The 23,283-nt window shown below is 38.9% G+C and overlaps 1 protein-coding gene and 1 pseudogene across 1 annotated transcript; one reads left to right on the top strand and one right to left on the bottom strand.

The window, feature by feature from the left end:
• Nucleotides 1-23,283, bottom strand: part of LOC127437773 (mitochondrial inner membrane protease subunit 2-like) — a 176,700-nt pseudogene that overhangs the window by 4,012 nt on the left and 149,405 nt on the right.
• Nucleotides 10,612-21,339, top strand: lrrn3a (leucine rich repeat neuronal 3a). The gene is made up of 2 exons (XM_051692914.1): nt 10,612-10,864; nt 18,153-21,339. The coding sequence occupies exon 2, from the start codon at nt 18,505-18,507 to the stop codon at nt 20,584-20,586; it is 2,082 nt and encodes a 693-aa protein (XP_051548874.1). The 5' UTR covers nt 10,612-10,864; nt 18,153-18,504; the 3' UTR covers nt 20,587-21,339.

Genomic DNA, 23,283 nt, shown 5'->3' with positions numbered 1-23,283 from the left:
ACCAGTAAATAGTAAATTCTTCATGCCGCGGTGCATGCAGTGAACATAGTTGTTAATTTCACAACAGTAGATGGTATGTAATTTGAAAGCTATATGCTGCTAAATTACAGTTGTATACTGTAGCTGTTAATTTCAGCAACAGCAAGACACTGTTAACTTTACATTAACATGCTGGCAACCCTGCTGCCAGTTCTTTACTGTTTTTTGACGAGAAAATCTTTAACAGTGTACGAAGACCAATTTTTTTAATAACATGCACCAATGAATTATTGATGCTGAGTGCAAGAATGTGAATTAAAGTAAATATGGTCAGTTTTATTTCATGTTGACTATGGATCAATCTACAATCTGAGAAAGATCTAAATGGTGTATAGTTTGTCTTGAAAAGGGCATAAAGTGAAAAAAGGACAGACATTTACTCCTTCCACACACACACACACACACACACACACACACACACACACACACACACATCTTGGTGTATAATGCATCAAGTGAAGGTAACACTGCAGTCTGCAATGACAAAAGTGAAAGCAATTGCCTGAAACATCCAACAAGAATATTTGCTTTTTGATATATGGCCTGATGGCTTTCCGGCAAATAGATCTCACACACCCCTGTACGTTTCAGGGAAACCACAGAATTTCTGGGTAATGGATGTGAAACAACAATAAAAGAGACCTGGGAAGTTTGTGGTTCAGTGAGAGACTTATTCATTTGCTTTCAGACAAGAAGCATTGCTAAAATTTGCATGATGACAAACACTCGAAACCTCATCGACTTGCAAAACCACAAGAACTGAAGCTATCTGAGTCAGTGACTACATGGACAGGACAATTGTTCTGAAAAGGGACGGGACATTTGCTGTGGTCTTCTATTCACCACTATAGAAATTTACCCTGCAATCGCTTACTTCCGTGTTCCAAAACCCTAGTAACACCAGAACAACTTAATAGCTTCTGCATTTAATATGTGTAGTATGCAAAATATGGTTGTCAACACAGTTAGCTTTCAACCACTTTAGAATATACAGTCTGACTGAGGTGTCATTTCAATAAATGGAGCTGAAAACTAGTTTGAATCCATTGTGCTTTCTCAAATCATTAATTTATTTAAATGAAGTGCCAGATTTGCAAATATGTATATTTATAAATATTTGACACATTCTTTTTGTATGTAACAATGTTGACCCAAATTTAGGCAAGGAAAAACACACATTTTGTGAAAAAACATAAAAAGCAGGGGATTGGATCCAAACATAAATATCCGTTTAACAGATTGATCCAAAATAACTTCATGTGTAAACTTTTATTTTTCAGTTTTGTCCCAGTACTCAAGAATCAGTGAGTGCAAACACAAATCAGCAAAAGCATTTCAAATCTTTCAAGGACAAATCAGACATAGATCTTGACACTACAAATGTTAATAGTGAGTCATGTCAGTCTGCGTGGATGAGCAGAGAGTTGAGATGGAAGAAAGAATCACTATTTAATAATATATCTGAGGAGCTGTGCAGCAAAGAAGCTTCTTCAAAGAACCCATAATATCTCAATCTCTATACATTACAGAGCACACCAGGGGTATTCAAGCACATCGAGGCTGTTAAGACTGTCCCATGAAAGCAACAATCTACTGTATGTCTGTGTTTGTTGAATTTTTTATAAATACTTCTATTTGTGACTAAATCTGCCTATGGTGGTGGCATCTGGCAAAGATCCTTTGAAACTGATGCCTGAAACAAAGTTTTTGTAGGTCATCTCTGGGATTACACAAATGTAATGTCTTGCCATTGGTTGAGCCAATGCTGTGTTGGAATGCTAAAAAGAATAGAACAATGGGTTTCCATCAAAATGTTTCTCATTTTTTAAGCGCATTTCTAAAAATTTGACTAAAGAAAATAAGAATTGTAGTGCGTTTCCATCCACTATGTCATGCGCATCATCTTGAGGGAGCTGCCTTGTCATGATGGAGCAGCTGAATGACCTCCTTGCTTCAGGGAGAGCTTTATTTGCAGGAGCAATTGTACCTCATTTTATTAAATGTTGCCAGAAGACGCCGCAGAGCAAATGTAATATCTGATATAATGAGGGCTGAAATGGATGTGATGCCAATACACCGCCATCCTCCGCATATATGGAGCGCCTGCACTCAAAACTGTTCTGGTGGATTGTGAGGACCCACTTTATAGACCAGCTGTGTGATAAACACTTCCGAATGTCAAGAGCTATGTCCAAAGAATTGTGTGCCAAGATCCGTCTTTCACTGAGCCAGTCACACAAAGTTGTCTTACATTCGTAACACGTGCACGAATGGTCAAAACACATAATTGTTTTGCGAATAAACTGTTTCCATCACCTTAATGCGCATTTTAACTAATGCGAAAATGTAGAAAATCCACCTCCTCCTAGTGCATTCAATTTTAGCAAATTTTAAAAGTTTATTTGCATATCAAGTGTTTAAATTCAGGATTTCTTATGCGCAATTAAATAATGTGTATACAAATAGTTGGATGGAAACCCAGCTACTAAGTGTTTACATACACAACAATATGCTGATATAAAAAAGATATATATATATATTTTTAAGCTTATTAAAAAGAAAACAGACAGTGTGTTTACATGACATTTGAAAGCTCCATAGTTAACAAGTTTCTACCATAGCACTCATGAATGAGCAACCGAGGGTAAGATTTTCTCTGAAAAATGAATTATATTCCGGGGTGTTTCTCACCAAAACCTATTGTATGTCTTCAGAAGCATGAGTCACATGGACTACTTTTGTAAATCTTTTGGGTGCTTTAAGTGAGGCACTATCCACTGCCGTTACATTAAATAGACAGTCAGCGATATTCATTAAAACATTTCCTTTTGCATTCCGAATAAGAAAGAAAAGCATAATACATAGGTCAATAAGCAATAGTAATAGTGATGTCTAGTAAATGGTTAAGAGTGGTGCAATATTAAGCACTGCTAATTATTTGATTACCGGTCTGAATGTGTTGCTGTCAATACTTCGGCAGTGATGGTCACCCTCAATCCACAGATGTCCATCTGGAACTCTTACATAGCGGTTTTTATATCCCAGAGTCCTTATGAAAGAAATAAAATGATACATTATATTAACATAGTAATGCTTTCTGGTTACACAATGCATTAAAAACATTAGTTTCATTCTCAGTTGTTTATGTTACAGCTGAAAATCTGCATGTATCAACCATTGTTGCAACTGGCTCTTAGACCTTTCTCTAAATCTAAGATCAATAATTAATGTTCGCACAGCTGCTGCAGTCTTTGTTTTACATTTAAGATTACTTTCTGACATGGCAATAGCTCATATCTTTTGTAGGGAGTTATGTGAGCACTCTCGTGCAATACGGTAGAAGAGATCTTTGCAGATTCCATAAGAGTAGGGCCATTACCATAATAGACATTGAGGAGGATATATTATGAGAAATGGGGGTGCACTATCCCTCCCCCCAGTATTCAGATCAGAGGCCAATATAGGTTTTTCAATGACCAATTCTTAAATGTTTACCTTTGGTCTTCCAAAACTTTGGTTATTAGGCTAAATATTTTAAAATACCAAAGTAAAATTTTCACTAACAGTACTTCATCTTACTAATGTAAATAAATAGTAATTCATGTTATGACGTTTGGCGTGTAGATGATGTTAGTCACATTACAACTTCTGATATAACAAATCATACCAGCCATACTGTAACCCTATTTGTAACCACAACTCTATCTACACTATTTGGCCCAAAGTATGTGGACACTCATACAGTATGTGCTTTCATAAGTTGATTTACTGTATAAGGGTCCAAGAGTGTTTTAAGATGTTCCTATCTGCCAGAAAACATCTAGCCCATCATTAAATAATCTCTAAAAGCCATCACACCAAGGATATCCTCAAAAGATCCCAAGATCACCTTGAGATATAGTTGTTGGCCATGAATGGTTTGATGAGTAACATTAATGTTTAATGACACTTTCGGCTAAATGGTGCATTTGTGCAATGCATGAATTTAAAGATGAACAAGACTAAAACAGCATGCTTAATAAGCTCAAACAGATCCTTCTTAGGGTTTGTCTGGTGTATAGAGGCCTGTTTAGTATGAGTAAATAGATTTAGGCAACATTTAAGTGCACAACCAAACATGCCCTGCCATTACAAGTTGTTACAACCTTGGACTGTCACAAGCTAATACCAATATAATACCATAATGCCATTTAGACCAGTGGTTCTCAGCTGGTTTAGCTTCAGGTCTAAGATTTGGATTTTGCTATTCTAACTATGCATGATTATAGGCTTAGTTGCATATTATTGTTTGCATTTAGCATTGTTTTTCCCCTGCTGTTTGCAGGACCCAATCAGATCAGACCTGCAACCCATTTTAGTTTGAGACCCATCAGTTGAGAACCACTGATCTAGGGCATAAAATCTCTAACAAATTTTACCATTTGACATATAAAAGTTTTTACAAGCCTGACACAGCTAGAACAAACTTACTTGATGAAGTCACCTTCAACCCCGATGACTCGTTTGATGATCTTCTGCTGAGGGTTCTTCGGGCTCCTAAAGAGGGACACACGAGAACAGGCATGAGATGGCACTGCTAGAACATTTGCATACTGTTGATAGAACTGCTCTTGGTTTATTTGTGGATGCTGCCGAGCTCAGTGGATTATGGTGCATTAGGGACAACTTTCTGAGAGCAGATGGGTCTTATCTGCTGGAGTCAAGAAAAAGCTCCATAAAATGTCAAAACTCTTGATTTGGGAGTGCGATATTACTAGATATAATTTCAGTTGATTTAGTTCTCATCATAATCTGTTTTATGGAACATTTCCTTAAATTAGGAACATAGGCACGAAGACAACAACAAAAGCACAAGAAAATTATGCTTAAAGCTGTTTATTTGGGAAGTGTCTTCATTTGCTCATAAAAATACTACATGGCATTAAACCAGTTACAAACATGTACATTTAAGCAATATCACATGAGCAAGAGTACTGTGGTACTGAAAATCAGCATGGCTGTGATTTAGCCACAGGCATGAGGCCACAGGCTTTTATACAATAGTTCTAATAACAAGAAGTTAGCGTCAAGTAGTTTACATTTTAGACACAATCTGGACAATTATTTTATCTATTTTTGCTCTACTAACTAAAATAGTTTCAGACTGAGCCTGTCTGGATGCCACAGACACTGACAAATGTAGTGATACAAACAGTGAAGTGTCCCAGAGCTGTTTTATTAAACATCAGCACTCTCGGATCGGCACTTGTTCAATCGGGAAATATACGGTTTTAGATAAATTATATATAATTTAACAAGTCGTTATTCACTGATAATCTTTATATCCGCTGGAGCTTGAGTATAGCCTGTGTCCACATTTAGATTTAAAAATGGTGCACTGAATACAATAGCCTTGCATTATAATAGCCTTAGGGACTATGAGACTGAATGCGTTTTTGCGTAAAAAAGCTTGATTCAGCGTAATGAATGGAACAGAACGCAGGTGCGCTTGGCAAAAGACAGTGAGACATCATGCAACGGTCAAAGATGTCCATCTGGCATATTTTTTCCAAAAAGTAGACAAGTGCTTGTGAATGGCATCCGCATTCGATGTAAACAGCCCCATAGAAAACATTTTTCAGGTAGTCCTGTTGTAAAATCTTTACCATTCTGTTAAATTAGACTGTTTTTTGTACTTATATCAGTCAAAGTGATCTTCAGTTATGTCATGTCAGGACTCTGTAAGTGTTTCATGTGTAGATTTCCACTACAAGTGGGTCTTAATTGTGTTTGAAGTGTTTGGCATCTCATACTGAATGATCTTGCCATCAGTCATTTTCCAGAGGGCATGGAAAAATGAATCAAAAACAGTTCCCTGTCTGTCACTCACTCGACGTTGTGTCGATGTAGTGACACTAGGGGTTCGCTCTTGAGAGCCGCAATCACCTTTGCTTTATTCAGAAAAGGCCAATGAACATTGGCGAGTGGAATTTGCATGCCGCTCTCTGCCCCGGACATACGGGTATAAAAGGAGATGGCATGCACCACTCATTCAGACTTGATCTTCGGAGCCGAGCGCATGTGTGTGTTCGTCCCGTCACCTTGCTATTGCCGCTGGAATTATGGCGCGTATCAGGGGTCACCCTCACACGGTCGAGTGTTGTGTTCCCCTGGGTGCTTCAGCGGCTGAGTCCACAGGTGTATATTCAAAAAAGTATATTTTCTCTACAGGAGCTCGCACAAATGATTGCCGTCTTTTTAAAGATGTCCTTTCGCCTTTGTGCTACTGGGTGTGGCTGTTATCTCTCCCCACCAGATGGTCACGAAATCTGTCTCGAGTGCTTGGGTCGCCAGCACGCCGAGGCAGCTTTTGTGGATGGGTCATGTTTTCACTGTGAGAACTTGCCCATGAGAAAGTTGCAGTCGCGGCTTTCTTCCTTCTTCGTGAAGCAGAGAGCCACCATGGCTGCTTCCTGACCCGGTCCATCCTACGTTGAAACTCAGGTGGCTGGGTCGGCGAGCACTGTGGGCGATTTGGATGTGGATATGGGAGCTTCTCCGCCGGCTCAGTTCCCGTGGACCTCCCATCCCCCAGCACGCTCGTTCTGCCCAGTAGAGCTCACAAGCGAGGCAGGCAGTCCGCCAAAGGGTGGATTTAATGTCTCGTTCGGGGCTCGTGACGAGGATGAGTTATTGGTCGTAGCATCAGAGGGTGGGCTCCTGCTTTCGGAAGCGGACGAGTCTACTGAGCTCCCGCTCTCGGGTGGTAGTCAGCCGGAGTCGGATGCTGAGTTGGCAGCCGTGATTGCCCAGGCGGCTGTGAACATCGGGCTTGATTGGAACCAAGGCTCTGCTCTGCCTCTGCCACTGTTGCTGTGTACCCTCTCCGTAGATAGGGTCCTCCCCAGTGGCATCATTCCATATGTGAACTTCGCCGTCGGTAATTCCATGTGAGATATTCTCCACATGTTAACCTCCCTCCGGTAGGATGTGGTCTCCGTAGTGCTCTCCCTCCTGGAGAGGGAAGAGCTCTTCCCCAGCGCTATTCTAGCAGGTGCTCGGCAGGAAATTGCTTAATACAAAAATCAGGAAAGGCCACCACCTGTAGCCTCCTCGGGTAAGTGCCTACTCCTACCCTATCCGGGACCAGGGAGACACCTTACCTAACTCGCTGGAAGGTCATGACATGGTCGAGCGCTCGCTGCGAGGCACGCAGCAGCCTGCCTGTGTCCGCTCCTCTGTATCTCGTGACATGGTTCAGCGCCTGCGGCATTTCGTATAAGAACCCCTAGTGTTACTACATCAACACAACATCGAGTGAGTGACAGACAAGGAATGTCTTGGTTACTGATGTAACGTCTATTCCCTGATGGAGGGAACGAGACGTGTGTCCCTCCTGCCGTGGCGCTGAACCGACCGCTGACATGGACGTGTCTCTCTCTCGGCTCCTCAGCACAAATCTGAATGAGTGGTGCATGGCATCTCCTTTTATACCCGTGTGTCCGGGGCGGAGAGTGGCATGCAAATTCCACTCGCCAATTTTCATTGGCCTTTTCTGAATAAAGCAAAGGTGATTGGGGCTCTCAAGAGCGAACCCCTAGTGTCACTACATCGACACAACGTCTCGTTCCCTCCATCAGGGAACAGAGGTTACATCAGTAAACAAGATGTTTTTATTTCTCAGGACTCACTGTTCCATCAATTTTGACCAGATCCCCCACACCATTACCTGAAATAACCCAGACTGTTGAACCACCATTGTGTTTATCAGGACACAGCAAAAAGCCATCGATGGACTTCTCATCTCATTTGTCCTTGAAACTTTCTACCACTGGTTGTCACTTGTCATGCTTTATGGAATTTCACGTACGGTAATCTTTTCTGCTTGTTGCCTTTCTGCTAGAACAGTTTCTCAGCTGCAACAAGCCCTACAGGACTTCTTATAAGATGACTTCCCTCAGTTGAAGCGTGTACTTTGGCACCAGATGACTCACACAAATGCTGAGCCAGCAGTTTACAGGAAATTGCCTAGTTTCTTCAGATTACACTTTGACAGTTTGAACATCACATCTTAAAATCCAGGTGCATTTGTGAGCCAAAACTGTGCACCTGGAGCTAATACATCTTTCATGATATTAATAAGAAACTCTATAATCATTCTTGTAATGCTATATAGTTTTTTTGTTTTTTGTTTTTAAACAAGTACATAAAGAAAACTCAAACAAATACAGTATGTGCCTAAACGGCACACTTAAAAGTGATGTGTTTCATTGTTTCCTTGTTAAAGTACTTTCTCTTCTCCCAGCTTAATATGCAGAGACAACTTTATTGCATGTAATGTGTGCAAAAAGTGTGTCATTTTTGGGATCAAAGGCAGAGTGTTTGAGAATATATTTGGAAGCACTCGTTATTTTTTGCAATTCCATGTAGAAGTGGTGCAGAAGTTACATTCTTTAAAAGAAACTACAAAGAAACAACGATCTCAGTTATGCAGTGGATTTTCTTTTGACATACATCACATCAAGCTTCCTGTCAAAACCTATGCAGCGTTAAAGCTTCAGACAGCACTAGCGCAGTCTCCATCAGTCATACACACACACACCTCCTCTGCAGCAGTCCTGACGTGCAGCCTGATTTGTGCTATTCATTAATTCTACAGGCCTAGATATTGTTGGTGTTTATCTCAAGAGATCCTTATGGCAAGCTGGGAATATATATATATATATATATATATATATATATATATATATATATATATATATATATATATATATATATTCTGATGCAAGTTTGCAGAGAAGGGCAGTTTATGCAAGAACATCAATTGTGTGTGTTAAGCCTTACTTCACTTACAAAAATTATCATGGTACTACTGTGTTTTTTGTACATGTACTATGGTACTACCATGTTGTTTCTGGACATGGTACTGCCATGTTATTTTAATTCTTTATTGTACCTTTGGAGTACCATGTAAATACCATGGTACATGAATTTCAGTACCATGGTATATATCAAAGTATTACTGTACTGCAAACAAAATGATTTTTACATGGCTCGTTGTACGTATCGCTGCAGTTTCTTGGTGAAATAAACACTAAATGTGCTACAACAACAATGACATTTATTCCTTTTCACACAAATCACAACATCTTATGACATCTAAAAACATTTACTACAGTTCATGACTTGTAAGGCGATACATTTTACCATTTGCACTATATAACCAAATACATTAACAAGCTTATTCGAGCATGATCAAGTTGCGAGGTAGCTCAACTGCACTTGCGATGCAAAGGACAAGGGTATGAGTCCTAAAGAGAATGTGAGTCGACACGTGAGCCAAAAGTGTCACAGAAGCACCACAAAATTATGTGGTTGCTTCAGAAATTACATTTTACATGTTACATTTGCTTTTTATGACACTAGTTAGGTTTAGGCTAGGGAGGTACAGTAGGTTTCATTGATTTAAAACTCAACGTAGCATTAACCTTAAAAACCTTATCTGTTTGGGAGAACGTTTAACTCACTTTTAGCTCCACACAGTGGACATTTCACATTGGAAAAGCCACGATATGTGTAATGAACCATGTAATGTAATTATTAAAAAGTGTCACCACAGATTTCATGAGATCAGGCTGACTTTTTTAGAAGGGTTATCTAAAACTTAAAAATTTATTGGATTTTGCAAAAAGTTTTGGCCAAATAAGAATCTTCAGTTAAAGGAATATAAAAATTCCCTCATCATTTACTCACTCTTATGCCATCCCAGATGTGTATGACTTTCTTTCATCTGCTGAACTCAAATGAAGATTTTTAGAAGAATTTACCAGCTCTTTTGGTCCATACAATGCAAGTGAATGGGTGCCATATTTTGAAGCTCTAAAAATCACATAAGTCAACATAAAAGTAATCCATAAGACTCCAGTGGTTAAATCTATATCTTCAGAAGCGATATGCTAGGTATGGGAAAGAAACAGATCACTTTTACCTTCTTCTTAAGTTTTTAGTGATACACATTCTTCATGCATATGGCCCCCTACTGGGCAGGGAGAAGAATCATATCACTTCTAAGATATAGATTAAAACACTGGAGTTGTATGGATTACTTTTATGGTGCTTTTATATGCTTTTTGGAGCTTAAAAATTTTGGCACCCATTCACTTGCATTGTATGGACCTACAGAGCTGAAATATTCTTCTAAAAATCACAAATTGTGTTCTGCAGAGGAAAGAAAGTCATACACGTGGCGTGGCCTCGCGCAATGTACCGAAAACTACAAATAGAGATTATGGCAACAAGGCAAAGATTGAGAAAGACAGAGGTGTGTGTGTGTGCAGAGGAGAAAATGGGAGTATGTAAATAAAGAGGGGGAGACACTAAAAGGGGAGGAATGCAGTAGCCCCGCCCCTTATTCCGCCCCCTTTTAGCACAGAAATGCATGAGGGAGCTCTCACTTGACTGACGGCCCTGCACGCCCAATCAGCTTGAAGCAAACGTGTGAACGATGGGTAACAATTTGCCTGTCCCTGGGGAAACTGGGTGGAGTGTGTGCACACTAGCATGTGTGTATCATTCCAAGCACAGCACAGACAGTTGTGTGTCAGTGTTGGATGGAATACTCACTTCTCCTCTCCTCAGTCAGCGGTGCTTTCAGCATCTCTGCTAGAACTGCATGGAGAGAGATACATCATCAGTTGCTCTCTTCTGTTCCATTAATCTCTCAAATAAGGCTAAAATTAACTTGGATCTAAATCTATATAACTACAAGACTTAGAGCTTGAATCCTGCCTGCGATTGAGGAAAGGAATACATTATATGTTTCAAACAAGGAGGATCATTCTCTCTGGTAAGTGCTGCCCTCTCTCTCTCTCTCTCTCTCTCTCTTTCTAAAATGACTCATGTGCTTTCTGTGGTGATGGGGTATTTTAATAGTGTGGCAATGCCGAGGTCTCAGCGAGCTTATGCTTTCTCTGGAGGTGCTGTTAAGAAAAAAAGAGTATTGCTTCTAAATGTATTAATTTTCTTTTTTCAGCTTTTTTTTTTTTACAGTGCTTTTCTATTGGATTAGAAAGCTGTGTTTAAGAAATGTCATAATGTCACACACTGGCTATACAAGTATCAGGGGGAGGAATGATAACTGTGAATTTAATAATGTGAAGGGGGTGATCAGGGGGAAATTATTAATTTTTGCCAAACCAATTTACTGCAAAAGGATTTTGAGATGAAAAGCTGATCAGCATTGCAGAAGGTAAACAGGGATTGCAATTATGGGCAGTTTGGGCAGTTTAAATTTTGTTGGATTTTATTGTCTTAGTTAAAGCCAAGTGCACCACATTTATTCTTTACACAATTTAAGAATATATTAACATATTTTAGTAAACTGCTTAAAAGGATAGACCCCCCCCCCTTGAGTTTGCAAAACTTCATTTTAGTTTTGCAAACTCAAAAGCAAATGTTAGAATGTAATGCCTCAGTCACCATTCATTTTTATTGTATGGGAAAAAGCAGCATCTACATTCTTCAAACTTTCATAATGCATTCAGAGTTACATGAGGGTGAGTAAAAGATGACAGAATTTTCATTTTTGGGTGAACTAGCCCTTAAAAAGCTTACTAAAAGGTATCAAATTTACATATTTTATTAATGTTTCATAAATCACATAAAACTGAGCATTCAGGCAGCAACTATCAGTCAAACAACATATTTTCTGACAACAGTTTTGAAGGAGCTCACCTGGAGACTGACTAAACTTTATCTTACTGTAAAAATGACTCTTTGGGATAATTTCTGCTCCATAAGCTGTGTTTGTGCAGTTTGCACTTTTAATCAACCCTGCTATTATAACTGTCATATGTTGTGACTGTGTATAACAATGTTTGTCACTGTAGATGTAGATCAATATTTGCGATGTAAGCTCATTCAACGCTTTTTGGGATGGGACCTATCTTATCTATTTTTAACCATTTAAAATGTCCTCTGCCTTTCCTGCAAGCTAAATAATTTGGGATGGTTAGAGAGAATGAGAGGCAGTATCATACAACAAAACTGGCCATTTATGTGTTCAAATCAGTAATGCAACTCTTTGATTAGTCAGGGACTTTATGTAGTTTTGGAATACGATTATTTGGCATCCTATTATAGTATGTTAACTTTAAGTTAAATGCATTTGCCTTGTTGCAGTGCAAAGTCTTCTGCACTATTAAAGAGATAGTTCACCCAGAAATTAAAATTCTGTAATCATTTACTCACCCTTGCTGTCCCAAACCTGCATTACTTTCTTTCTTCCATGGAACACAACAGGAGATATTAAGCAGAATGTTAGCCTCAGTCTCCATTCACTTTAATCGACCTACAGTAAAGGTGAATAATTGATGAACGAATTTTCATTTTTTGGGTGAACTAACCCTGTAAGGTTCTGAAAGCATTTACAAAGTTCACATTTTTGGTTTGGAATCAAGGCGACTTTCTTTTTATATTTTGCTGAAGATGCAGTAAATATCTATGGAAGAGTCTTTTGCCAGCTGCAATGTGGGGCAGTCCTTAAAATATAGTCTGATTTATGTAAAGCTAGTATATTCATCAAATGCCATTGAAATAAGGGAAATAAGAGAAGGAAAGCCAAATCAGGTAAAAGGATGTAAAATGGACATATATTTGGACTAAGTATCATAGATTTATGTATGAACAATGTGAGGGTGAGATGAGAGAGAAAAATCAATATTGACAATTGGGAAAAATGATAACATGTTTTAAGACAGTGCTGAAGAATATGTGACAGAAGTAGCTGATATATCTATAGGGCTTCTGTCAGCAGCACTTAAACGTAATTAATTGCTGTCATGTGGCGTGTTCACTGGCGGTGCGAAGCAGGTGAGAGCTGAAGGACTATATAACACACACTCTGCTGGCGCCCATGTCAGTGTAGTATCTTAGCTAATTATACTTCACACCAGGGTGTTTGAAGTGACACAGTGTAGTGTGATATGAAACAATACTAATAAATTACAGCGTGGTGGGTAAATCTACAGCTGTCACACACAGTCATGCCAAGCATATTACATATGTCATAAATGTATTGTATACAATACAAATAGAAAATAACAGGACAGAACATAAAATAATATAACAGAACATAATTAAAAAGAACAGAACCAAAGAGAACAGAGCAGAATAGCACAAAATGAGCAGAACAGAATAGAATAGAATAGAACAGAAGAGAATATAATACAATGAACAGAATAGAACAATAGAGAAGAAAATAAAAAAGAACAAGTGAAAAGATAACAGAATAGAAAAGGACAGAGGAGAACAGAACAGAACAGGAAAGAACAGAATATTGCAGGATTTAATAGAACAGAAAAAAACAACAGAACAAAATGAGCAGTACAGAATAGAACAGTTCAGAACAGAATAAACAGAACAGAACAGGATAGAATACAACAGCACATAATAGAATAGAACAGAATAGAAATGTAATTTAAGAAAATAGAACAGAAAAGGAGAAAAGATAACAGAATAGCAAAGAACAGGACAGAACAGAACAGAACAAAATGAACAGAACAGAATAGAATAGAACAAAATACAAGGAAAGAAGAAAAGAGAACAGAACAGGAAAGAATAGAATAGAATATAGCAGAATTTAATAAAACAGAAAAACAACAGAACAAAATGAGCAGAATAGAACAGAATAGAACATGACCGAATAGAACAGGACAAAACAGAAGAGAAGAGAACAGAACAGGAAAGAACAGAACAGAACAGAATAGAATGTAGTAAAATGAATAGAACAGGAAAAAAATTATAGAACAAAAAGAGCAGAACAGAATAGAATAGAACAAAATAAAATAGGACAGAACAGAAAAGGAAAGAACAAAACAGAATAGAATTTAACAGAACTGAACTGAATAGAAATCTTATAAAGTATCTTATAAAATATTTTCTACATTTCCACCAGGTACAGTTTATCTACAGTGATTACTAGTTGTACAAGTGAGTGCAGTATAACACTGGACTTTGCACTGGACACTCAACTTTACAGAATATTCTTAAATGTAATTCAAAGACTGTATGTAAAACCTAAAAAAATTGGTAAATTGATCACAGAAACCAAAGCTGAAGGTGAAATGAAAGACAGCCGAAAACGTTCCGACAAGTATTATTTGTGCTATTACAGCCAAAATAGAAGTGGACCTCAAACTACGCAGGTGCTTTCAATTGAACGCAAATGGTCAAGGGCTAAAAGTATAATCCATTAACTTCACCATTTTATTGCCTGGCACCCGAGCGTCTGCTGTTGTGTTTTTAAGCGTTCTGCCCACGGCACACATTTTCGCCCTTGCTTTCACTCAGCTCGTGGTATGAAACCAAACCCGAGAACCCCTCAGATCCACTCCACTCCCTAAATAAAAAAACAGAGGGGAAGGCGTTTCACAGTCTGCGCAATGCCATCATAATGTGACAAGGTGTCACCTCCAATTCATGATGTCCCCCTGCACATGCTTCACTATGAGTGCGCTGCACCGCTGCCGAGGTACAGTGAGATTTCTGCTCACTCTAGCCTTGTGAATAAAACATTGCACAGCCGGGCCACTTTATTTGGTGTCTGTTGCATTAGACGAATGGATGGAAATGAGTGTGTGTGTGTGTGTGTGTGTTTGTGTGTTATTTTCATGAGTACTTTTCCTCTAAACCAGGCAAACCATAAATATTTCAGGTAAAGTGGTTGGACTTTGCTGGACTTTAAAATAGGAGTGGTTGTCAAAAAAAAAAATAAAAAAAATAAAAAATCAACATTAAAAAAAAACTGTGATTCACACAGACAGAGAGAGGAACTACTTTTGTTGTTTTTCATACAAACACTGATGTCATCTACAAATACTCCTTTAAGTCCAAAATATACATAAGGACAAAAACACCATGTAAAAATATACATGGAAGGAACAGGTTCTATCACTTGTTACTTTATTGCATCATGTCTCGTTAGGACAATTGAACTCTCTTTTTATTGGGGGGAAAACACACATACACACACAAACAACATGAGGGTGATGACAGATGATGACAGAATTTAAATTTTTGTGTGCACTCTACCTTTAATCCCTGATAAAAGCGTGTCATAATATAGCTTTAATTTATATTCTATCAAGCTAATGTCCATACGCTTGAACATAAGTCTTTGGAAATGATGCATTTGACAACTCATGATAAAATTATGCAAGTTAACTGGGCAGAAACTGGTTACCATTTTGACTTTTCCCAGCATGTGGTTATAGAAGCACTCTGCATAATTAAGTGCAGCGTTCCACCAATCTACTGCATTAACAACATGTATGGAGAGATTTACCCCACCACTCAAATCCCTAAGTGAGCACAACACTCATGAAGCATAGCTGAGGACTCTTTCAGTTAAGAACACATACATGAACAAATCAAATTAGTGTATGTGGGCATCTCTAGAGCAAAGCTCTTACCAGAAAATAGTCGGAAATGGGAGACGGAGAGAGCAAGCGAGATGTGTGTGTTTGTGTGTGTGTGTTCATCAATGTTCACACTTATGTTCCACTCAGTGCATTTGTGGTGCACTTGTTATAGAACAAAAAGAGTTGGGTAAGGCATGTTCTTTAAAGGTAATGGCAGTTTGTTATCAATTAAAGGAATATTCTGGGTTCAATACAAGCAAAGCTCTAATGACAGCATTTGTGGAATAATATTGATTACCACAATTTTTTTTTTGACTTATTCCCCCTTTTCTTTAAAAACAGTAAAAATCTGTGTTACAGTGAGGCACTTACAATGTAAGTGAATGGGAGTCAATCCATAAATGTTAAAATACTCATGGTTTTAAAAGTATGACCACAAGACATAAACAATATGCATGTTAACATGATTTTTGTGTGATAAAACCACTTACTAACCTTTTCTGTGTAAAGGATATACAATTTTACAACTCCATTGCCATGACGACGTAATGCCGTAAACTCTAAAAGCAGAGTTAAAAACAACTATTTAAACAACTTTAGTTAAAATAATCCACAAGTTTTCAAACAGAAGTAATAATGTAAGTGCTTTTATAAAATTACAACCTTTACATTTTTGCCTTCGAAACATCCATAAATTGGCCTCATTCACATCCATTGCACTGTAAGTGCCTCACTGTAATCATGATTTTTGCTTTTTCTAGAAAAGGAGAGACTCAAATAAAGTTTTGTGGTAATCAACATTATGCCACAAATGCTGTCGCACGAGCTTAACTTGTATTGAACTTGGAATGTTCCTTTAAATTAACAGTTCACTCAAAAATGAAAATTCATCCATCATTTACTCACCCTTATGCTCTTCCAAAACCACATGACAAGCATTTCCATATCATGGAAGTAAACAGTACCATCAAGCATTGCCTTATATAATTGAACTACAGCAAAGGGGAAAATTTCCCTGTGAATAATGTCATACGGGTTTAGAACAACATGAGGGTGTGTAAATGATTAGAGAATTTTCTTTTTTGGGTGAACTATCCCTTATTTAGAGCTATCTGAGACATTGCACTTGCAACATTCAGTACCACCAAATTCTCATACATCAGACAGTAATCAGCTTCAGAAATCAGTTGACAACCTCATAATTTCTACAGAATCAATGGGATGAATGGTGATCTTTGCACAATCCTGGCAAAAAGCGGGCTACAGGACCAAACAGATGGCAAAAAGAGAGAAAAAAATTGCCCCCACCTGCTTGTATTGACTAGCTGCCATAGTCAGACTAACAGAAACACACTGTCCTACAGGGGTTCTTTGCAAACCTGCTCCTATAGTGAAACTGACAGCTTCATCTCGCATTGCCAGGAGGCACCATGCTTTCTGTCCCCAAGGTTGCAAATCAATCATAATTTCAACATGTTAACTAAGATCTTACAAGGACAAACCTGATATTTATATTAAACGTGAAATAAAACTAGATATTTACCAAAAGTTTTCAGATTTTTACAAAATAATCTTGAGCTACGATGCTAATCTTGAGCTACGATGCACATATGGTGCAGCTTGACTAATGTGTCATAGTTTAATATATAGACTCAGGGGGTTGCACCGGTTATTTTACAATTCCCCCTGTGCTTGGTACGCCTGATTTACTGTCACTATATAAAAGGTTAGAGAGCATCTGATTAGCTGTGGGATAACACGTGCTTATGTCACCACAATTGCGCGAGCAAACATTTCATACACAAAGAACTGCTTACTGTAGTATGCAATTCAAAAAGAATTTTAGTAAACCATACAAAAGTTACAAAACAAAGAGGCTGAGTTCACAGATACATTTCAAAATCTCTTAATTAACTTACTGTGCCCACTGGCAACTGCCATTGTGAGAAAAAATACAGTGGTTATCGCCAAACCTTTGGGGATGGCACTTTAGTGTGGAACAATTGCCCCTCTGTGTATTCAGCTGGATTTAATGTCTATATATGTGACAATAAAAATCAATATTAGTAATGCCCATGGTATGCTTGGATAATACATTCAAAAGAAATGCATATTAAATGTGAATGTATGATGGGAATTATAGCCGTTATATTGGATTCTGTGTAAATGCACTTAAAATTAGTTATTATATTTGCAACGCATCATATCGGGGGAATGAAAACATGTTACAATAGATTTAAGTGACTGGCTACTCAATTGCCTAATAGACCACAATATCTCACAATTACAGAATGATATAGGACTGCACTTAACTTAGATAGCATGCTGATGCCCAATATACATGCATGGAGTAAGCTTTTGTGTATTATATTAGTGATATTGAGTAAAACATACACTTCTGACACAAAGGACAGAGTCAGAACTGTTTTGATCCATGCACATTTTCCTAACACCTGTCCTTTTACACATAAATGCCTCTGAACATTTTAATATATTGAAAGAGCGGTCCCAATGGTCACATGATATATGTGTGAATGGTGAGCATATGAGGTCAAACTGGCAATAACTTATAATTTGATAGCACAAAAAAAGCAATAATACCTTCACTCAAAGTGTCTAAGTATATCTTCATGATCCTAAATGCCAACATGGCTCTTCTTTATGTTAATGTGACACTGTATTCATTACCATTTTTCTGTCTATTATTCTCCGCAGATGGGAAATGACGAGTGCGACTGATTGAACAAAATAACAATGGCAGACAAGTGGTCCATCCCCCACAGGAACCTGAGGAGCTCACCCTGCAAATCTCCACTGTCCCAGTTTCCATTCCCCTAAGGATACCCTAACCATCACATATGCAGCCTGCATGTCAACCCCACACAGGGTAAATTGAAAGGCTGCTCCTCTGTGCCAAGACAACAGGCGAAGTTGTTGCTTTGGTGGACTTGCCGTCAGCAGAAATACACCTTTTTGTCACAACAAATGATTCAGTGTTTGTGAATTTAACGCCTCTAACTCCAGACCCCATAAGGACCAATTACTAGCCGAAGAGAGCAAGACCAAGATGAAAGACTTGCTGTTTGCGGTTTGCTTGCTGGCAGGACTTGCACTGAAAAACTCAGTTCAGACCTCCGAGTGGAGGGTTGTCTGCCTCAAACTGTGCAAATGTGAAGTCCGACCCTGGTTCTCTCCCTCATCCATGTATAACGAGGCTCTGACTGTGGACTGCAATGATCAAGGACTTCTGTCTCTACCGGAGAGGTTGCCCTCAGACACGCAAGTACTTCTATCACAGGCCAACAACATTGCAAAGATCAGTAGTCCCTTGGATTACCTAGTACACCTAACAGAGGTAGACCTGTCTCGAAACAATATATCCTCGTTGAGTGACATCTATCTAGGTCACCTTCCACAACTTCTGTCTTTACACCTAGAGGAGAACTGGCTAAGCACCCTTCACGATAATTGCCTTGCACACTTTCCAAACCTTCAGGAGCTCTACATTAACCATAACCTTCTCTCTTTGATCAGTGCGGAGGCTTTCAAAGGGCTTAACAAGCTCCTAAGGCTCCATCTCAATTCAAACCAACTGAGGGCAATAAGAACAGAGTGGTTCCGTGATCTTTCCCAGCTAGAAATCTTGATGATAGGGGAGAATCCAATTGTCAGTATACGAGACATGAATTTCAAGCCCCTTATCAATCTCCGCAGTCTTGTGCTAACCAGATTGAACCTCACAGAAATACCTGACAGTGCCCTGGTTGGCCTTGATAAGCTGGAGAGCATATCGTTCTATGATAACATGTTCCCAAAAGTACCTCAAGCCGCTCTAAGACAAGTGCTGAACCTCAAGTTTCTGGATCTTAACAAGAATCCAATAGAAAGGATCCAAAGAGGGGACTTTGTGGACATGATCCATCTGAAAGAACTAGGCATTAACAGTATGCCAAAGTTAGTTTCGATTGACAGATTTGCTGTACATAACCTCCCAGAGTTGACCAAAATTGAAGCAACGAACAATCCCAGACTTTCCTACATTCATCCGAATGCTTTCTCCAAGCTTCCCAGACTTGAGTCCCTCATGCTTAACAGCAATGCACTGAGGGCCCTTCATTGGATCACGGTGGAGTCCCTGCCTAACCTGCAGGAGGTGAGCATGCACTCCAACCCCATTTACTGTGACTGTGTCATCCGGTGGATCAATATGAACAAGAACAAGGTCCGCTTCATGGAGCCGGATGCACTCTTTTGTTCAGGGCCCTTAGAGTTTCAAGGTCGTCTTGTCAGGCACATACACTTTCGTGAGATGGCAGATATCTGTCTGCCACTGATTTCACCAGAGAGCCTTCCCGATCAGGTCAACGTGGGAAGTGGTCATTCTATATCTATGCACTGCAGGGCATTTGCTGATCCTGAGCCTGAAATCTATTGGGTCACACCCTCAGGGGAGAAGATCTTACCACAAATGGTTTCCAACAAGTATTACCTGCACCCAGAGGGAACATTTGACATTTATGACATCTCAGAGAAGGAGGCTGGGCAGTACACCTGTGTGGCTCATAATCTCATTGGCTCAGACATGAGGTCAGTCTCAGTCATAGTAAATGGGTACTATCCAGTACCAACAAATGAATCTCTGCATGTACAAGTGAAAGGGAAGGAGCCACATTCTGTAAGTATTTCTTGGGTGCCACCCAAGGGAAGCCTTGTGTCGAATATTAAGTGGTCGACCATGTCAAACCGCCTGTCCTTGCAGTTCACAGCCCACGTGTTGTCTGATGTAAAGACATTCAACCTCACACACCTACATCCACTGACGCAGTATGAGGTATGTGTGGAAATTACAGACCTGCAAAGCAGACACTTGAAGAACTGCTTGAACATCAGCACCACAGATGACTCTGTTTCAAAAGGAAAAACTGACAATGGAATTGATGTGTTATTCAGCATCACCGCGCTGCTTCTAATTGTGTCAGCAGTGGCGTGTTCGTTCATCTACATGTCGCGGAGGAGTGATCACCTTTACAGGAAATTAATAAATCATAAGTCTGAGATACTGCCTTCTCACATTAAGCCAATGTGGGGGTCAAGGGCTAAAGCCAATGATTCAGCCAATGAAACAGACTTGCCAAAAGACTCTATTTGAGAGATGCAAAGGTTTGTGCTGCAGTGGAAACAGGACTGCGACTAATATCTCTTTCAATCTAATACTAACTCACCCGGCTGGATCATTATGAAATGGATTCAGTGTGGTTTGTGGTCTGAGACATTTCCTGTTAAATCTGACATTGATTGCCAAAAGCCACTAATTGTTTAAATGTCACACTTCACTGGAGAGCATAATGGAAAATGCTATTTCATGCAGGATCAAAGAACAGCACATGAAAGGTTGTCCATTAATGTTTACACAAAGTGCAAAGCCTCAGTGGCCAAGTCTTTATATTGTGGGTTTGTAGCAACACTACTTGTGCTGTTTCATTGGTAAAATAAACAATGTCAAGTTTCTGATGGACTCCGCTTTGTAGAATAGATCATGATAGTACACATGTACAATACTTTGTGATAAATACATTTATACAGAGAATGACAACTTGTTGTTTTCATTGCAAGTGTTTAACACTTTACAATGCTTCTTTTTGCTAATTACACTGTCAGCTTAATGTCCAAATGAACAAGTGACTAGTATGGTTAATAAGAATAAATATACAGGACAAATGTCAAGACAGCAGCTTGATAATCTGAAAAACATTTAATTAATTGGAAATATAAAAAAAAATCATATGTGCTTATTATGTGATCTCAACATGGCGGCCACCATGAAGTGCAGACCTTCTTATGTAGAATAAAAGAGCTTTTTTTAGGCCATTTTCTAGGATGTGACAGGAGTCTTCATCTCTTTTGAAAATCCATAATTTTAAACATACGAGTCAAAAATACTACCCACTGAAAAAACAAACTTCCTATACATTTTGGCTTCTTTTTTAAACATCAAACCAGACTAAAGTATCATGTTGCACATTGAAAAAAACTGTTAACCAATATCTAAAAATCATTAAGGAATAACAACTTTATAAACACAACTACAGAGGTTTCCCAAGAAGATGAACGTGTCTTAGTGATTACTGGAGAGGTGAAATAGGGGTGGTGAAATGAAGTTTTTGTGGCTAGGGTGTGGGCTTTAAAGAGAATCACAAAACCCATTGACTTCAGTGTCACATTATCTTCTCTTTCATTAAAAATCCAATAGGAATTCCAACGCTAAACTCCCACAGGTGATGAATCGCAGTCACAGAACGAATGATGCGGAGGATTTATCAGGCTTGCATGGCCATATATCACGGGGGGTTTAGCATCCAACACAGGGCTTTTAGAATTGGAACATTTGTCACCTATACAGGAGCTAAATTATGCGCCATGGTAGCGGATAGGTCAGCAGGAATGTGCTGCATCTGGTCCCTCTATCTCACCACAAGCCTGCTGAGACAGGGTGGCATTATGGGTACAGCAACTCCAGCGATCATTAATAGGAGTTCACATTGCGTGCAGGTGTGAAAGGGCAAGTAAAGAGTCAAGAAGGCAATGGATGAGAGGACACCACACCTGAATTCCTCACCTCATGAAGTGGTTCATGTGTGATGATATTTCAATGACAAAAACAAACACTACACTTTTTTCATTTAAAATAAAATTTGTGGAAATAGTTCTATTTAAACATTTCAGATGTAGTTTTAGCTTAAAGATTTTAAAATGTCTTATTTACTTCCTGTTGTGGTCCTGATTACCAACATTGTCAAGGATCTCTTAAAGGATGCCCATTAAGCTGGCTCTACACTAGCAGACTCGAATTGGGTGGGGGGTGTCACACTTAATGACTGTTTTCGCTAATCTTGCCTTCTTAGTCAGTGAGCCTGTCACATTTACCAAATAAAAACGGAGGGAAGGTGTCACACTTAATGACAGCCTTTGACTTTTCTCAACGCTTCACTGTCACAACCCATTTTCACAGCCAATCAACCTGAAATTTATCTAAACCATATGCATTACTTTAGTTGTTGATATGAACTGATATTCATTCACTTTTGATCCAAATAAATACCAGTTGATGTTACCACTAAACACACTATAAACATTACAACATTACAAATGACAAAAGGGATGCAAACATGTTTTCCATGGATTTCAGTTGATTTTTTGCTGTATTTAAAGATTTTGTGTTGTATTTAAAGCTTCTGTAAAGTGTTTAAGCTTAATAAGGAACATGTAGACATTTTACCAAACAATAGGGACAATTTGGCCAGAGAAAAGGTGTCTTTAGCTGAAAGGGTAATAGTTTGCACTCCTAAACAATAAAACAAAACAGGCTGATAAACATTTACAATGTTCTGTGCCTTATCACTGCAGCAATAGTATAAATATTAGTTACAACCTGGCTACTCACAATCATTATTAAACAGTTCCTTACGATGTACATTGAGTTCAGCAGTGATCTCCGACCACTTTTTTTCTTTTAATGGTCTGTCAAGATATGACAAATGAGATACACTATATTGCCAAAAGTATTCGCTCATCTGCCTTTAGATGCATATGAACTTAAGTGACATCCCATTCTTAATCCATAGGGTTTAATATGACGTCGGCCCACCCTTTGCAGCTATAACAGCTTCAACTCTTCTGGGAAGGCTTTCCACAAGGTTTAGGAGTGTGTTTATGGGAATTTTTGACCATTCTTCCAGAAGCGCATTTGTGAGGTCAGACACTGATGTTGGACGAGAAGGCCTGGCTCGCAGTCTTCGCTCTAATTCATCCCAAAGGTGCTCTATCGGGTTGAGGTCAGGACTCTGTG

The sequence above is a fragment of the Myxocyprinus asiaticus genome, chromosome 48 (genome assembly GCF_019703515.2).
Source record: "Myxocyprinus asiaticus isolate MX2 ecotype Aquarium Trade chromosome 48, UBuf_Myxa_2, whole genome shotgun sequence".
In the NCBI taxonomy this organism is placed as follows: Eukaryota; Metazoa; Chordata; class Actinopteri; order Cypriniformes; family Catostomidae; genus Myxocyprinus; species Myxocyprinus asiaticus.
This window is presented reverse-complemented; position numbering and strand designations above follow the sequence as displayed.

Excerpts from the sequence above, each read along its gene's own strand:
- lrrn3a (XM_051692914.1), top strand. The coding sequence starts at position 18,505 with ATGAAAGACTTGCTGTTTGCGGTTTGCTTGCTGGCAGGACTTGCACTG.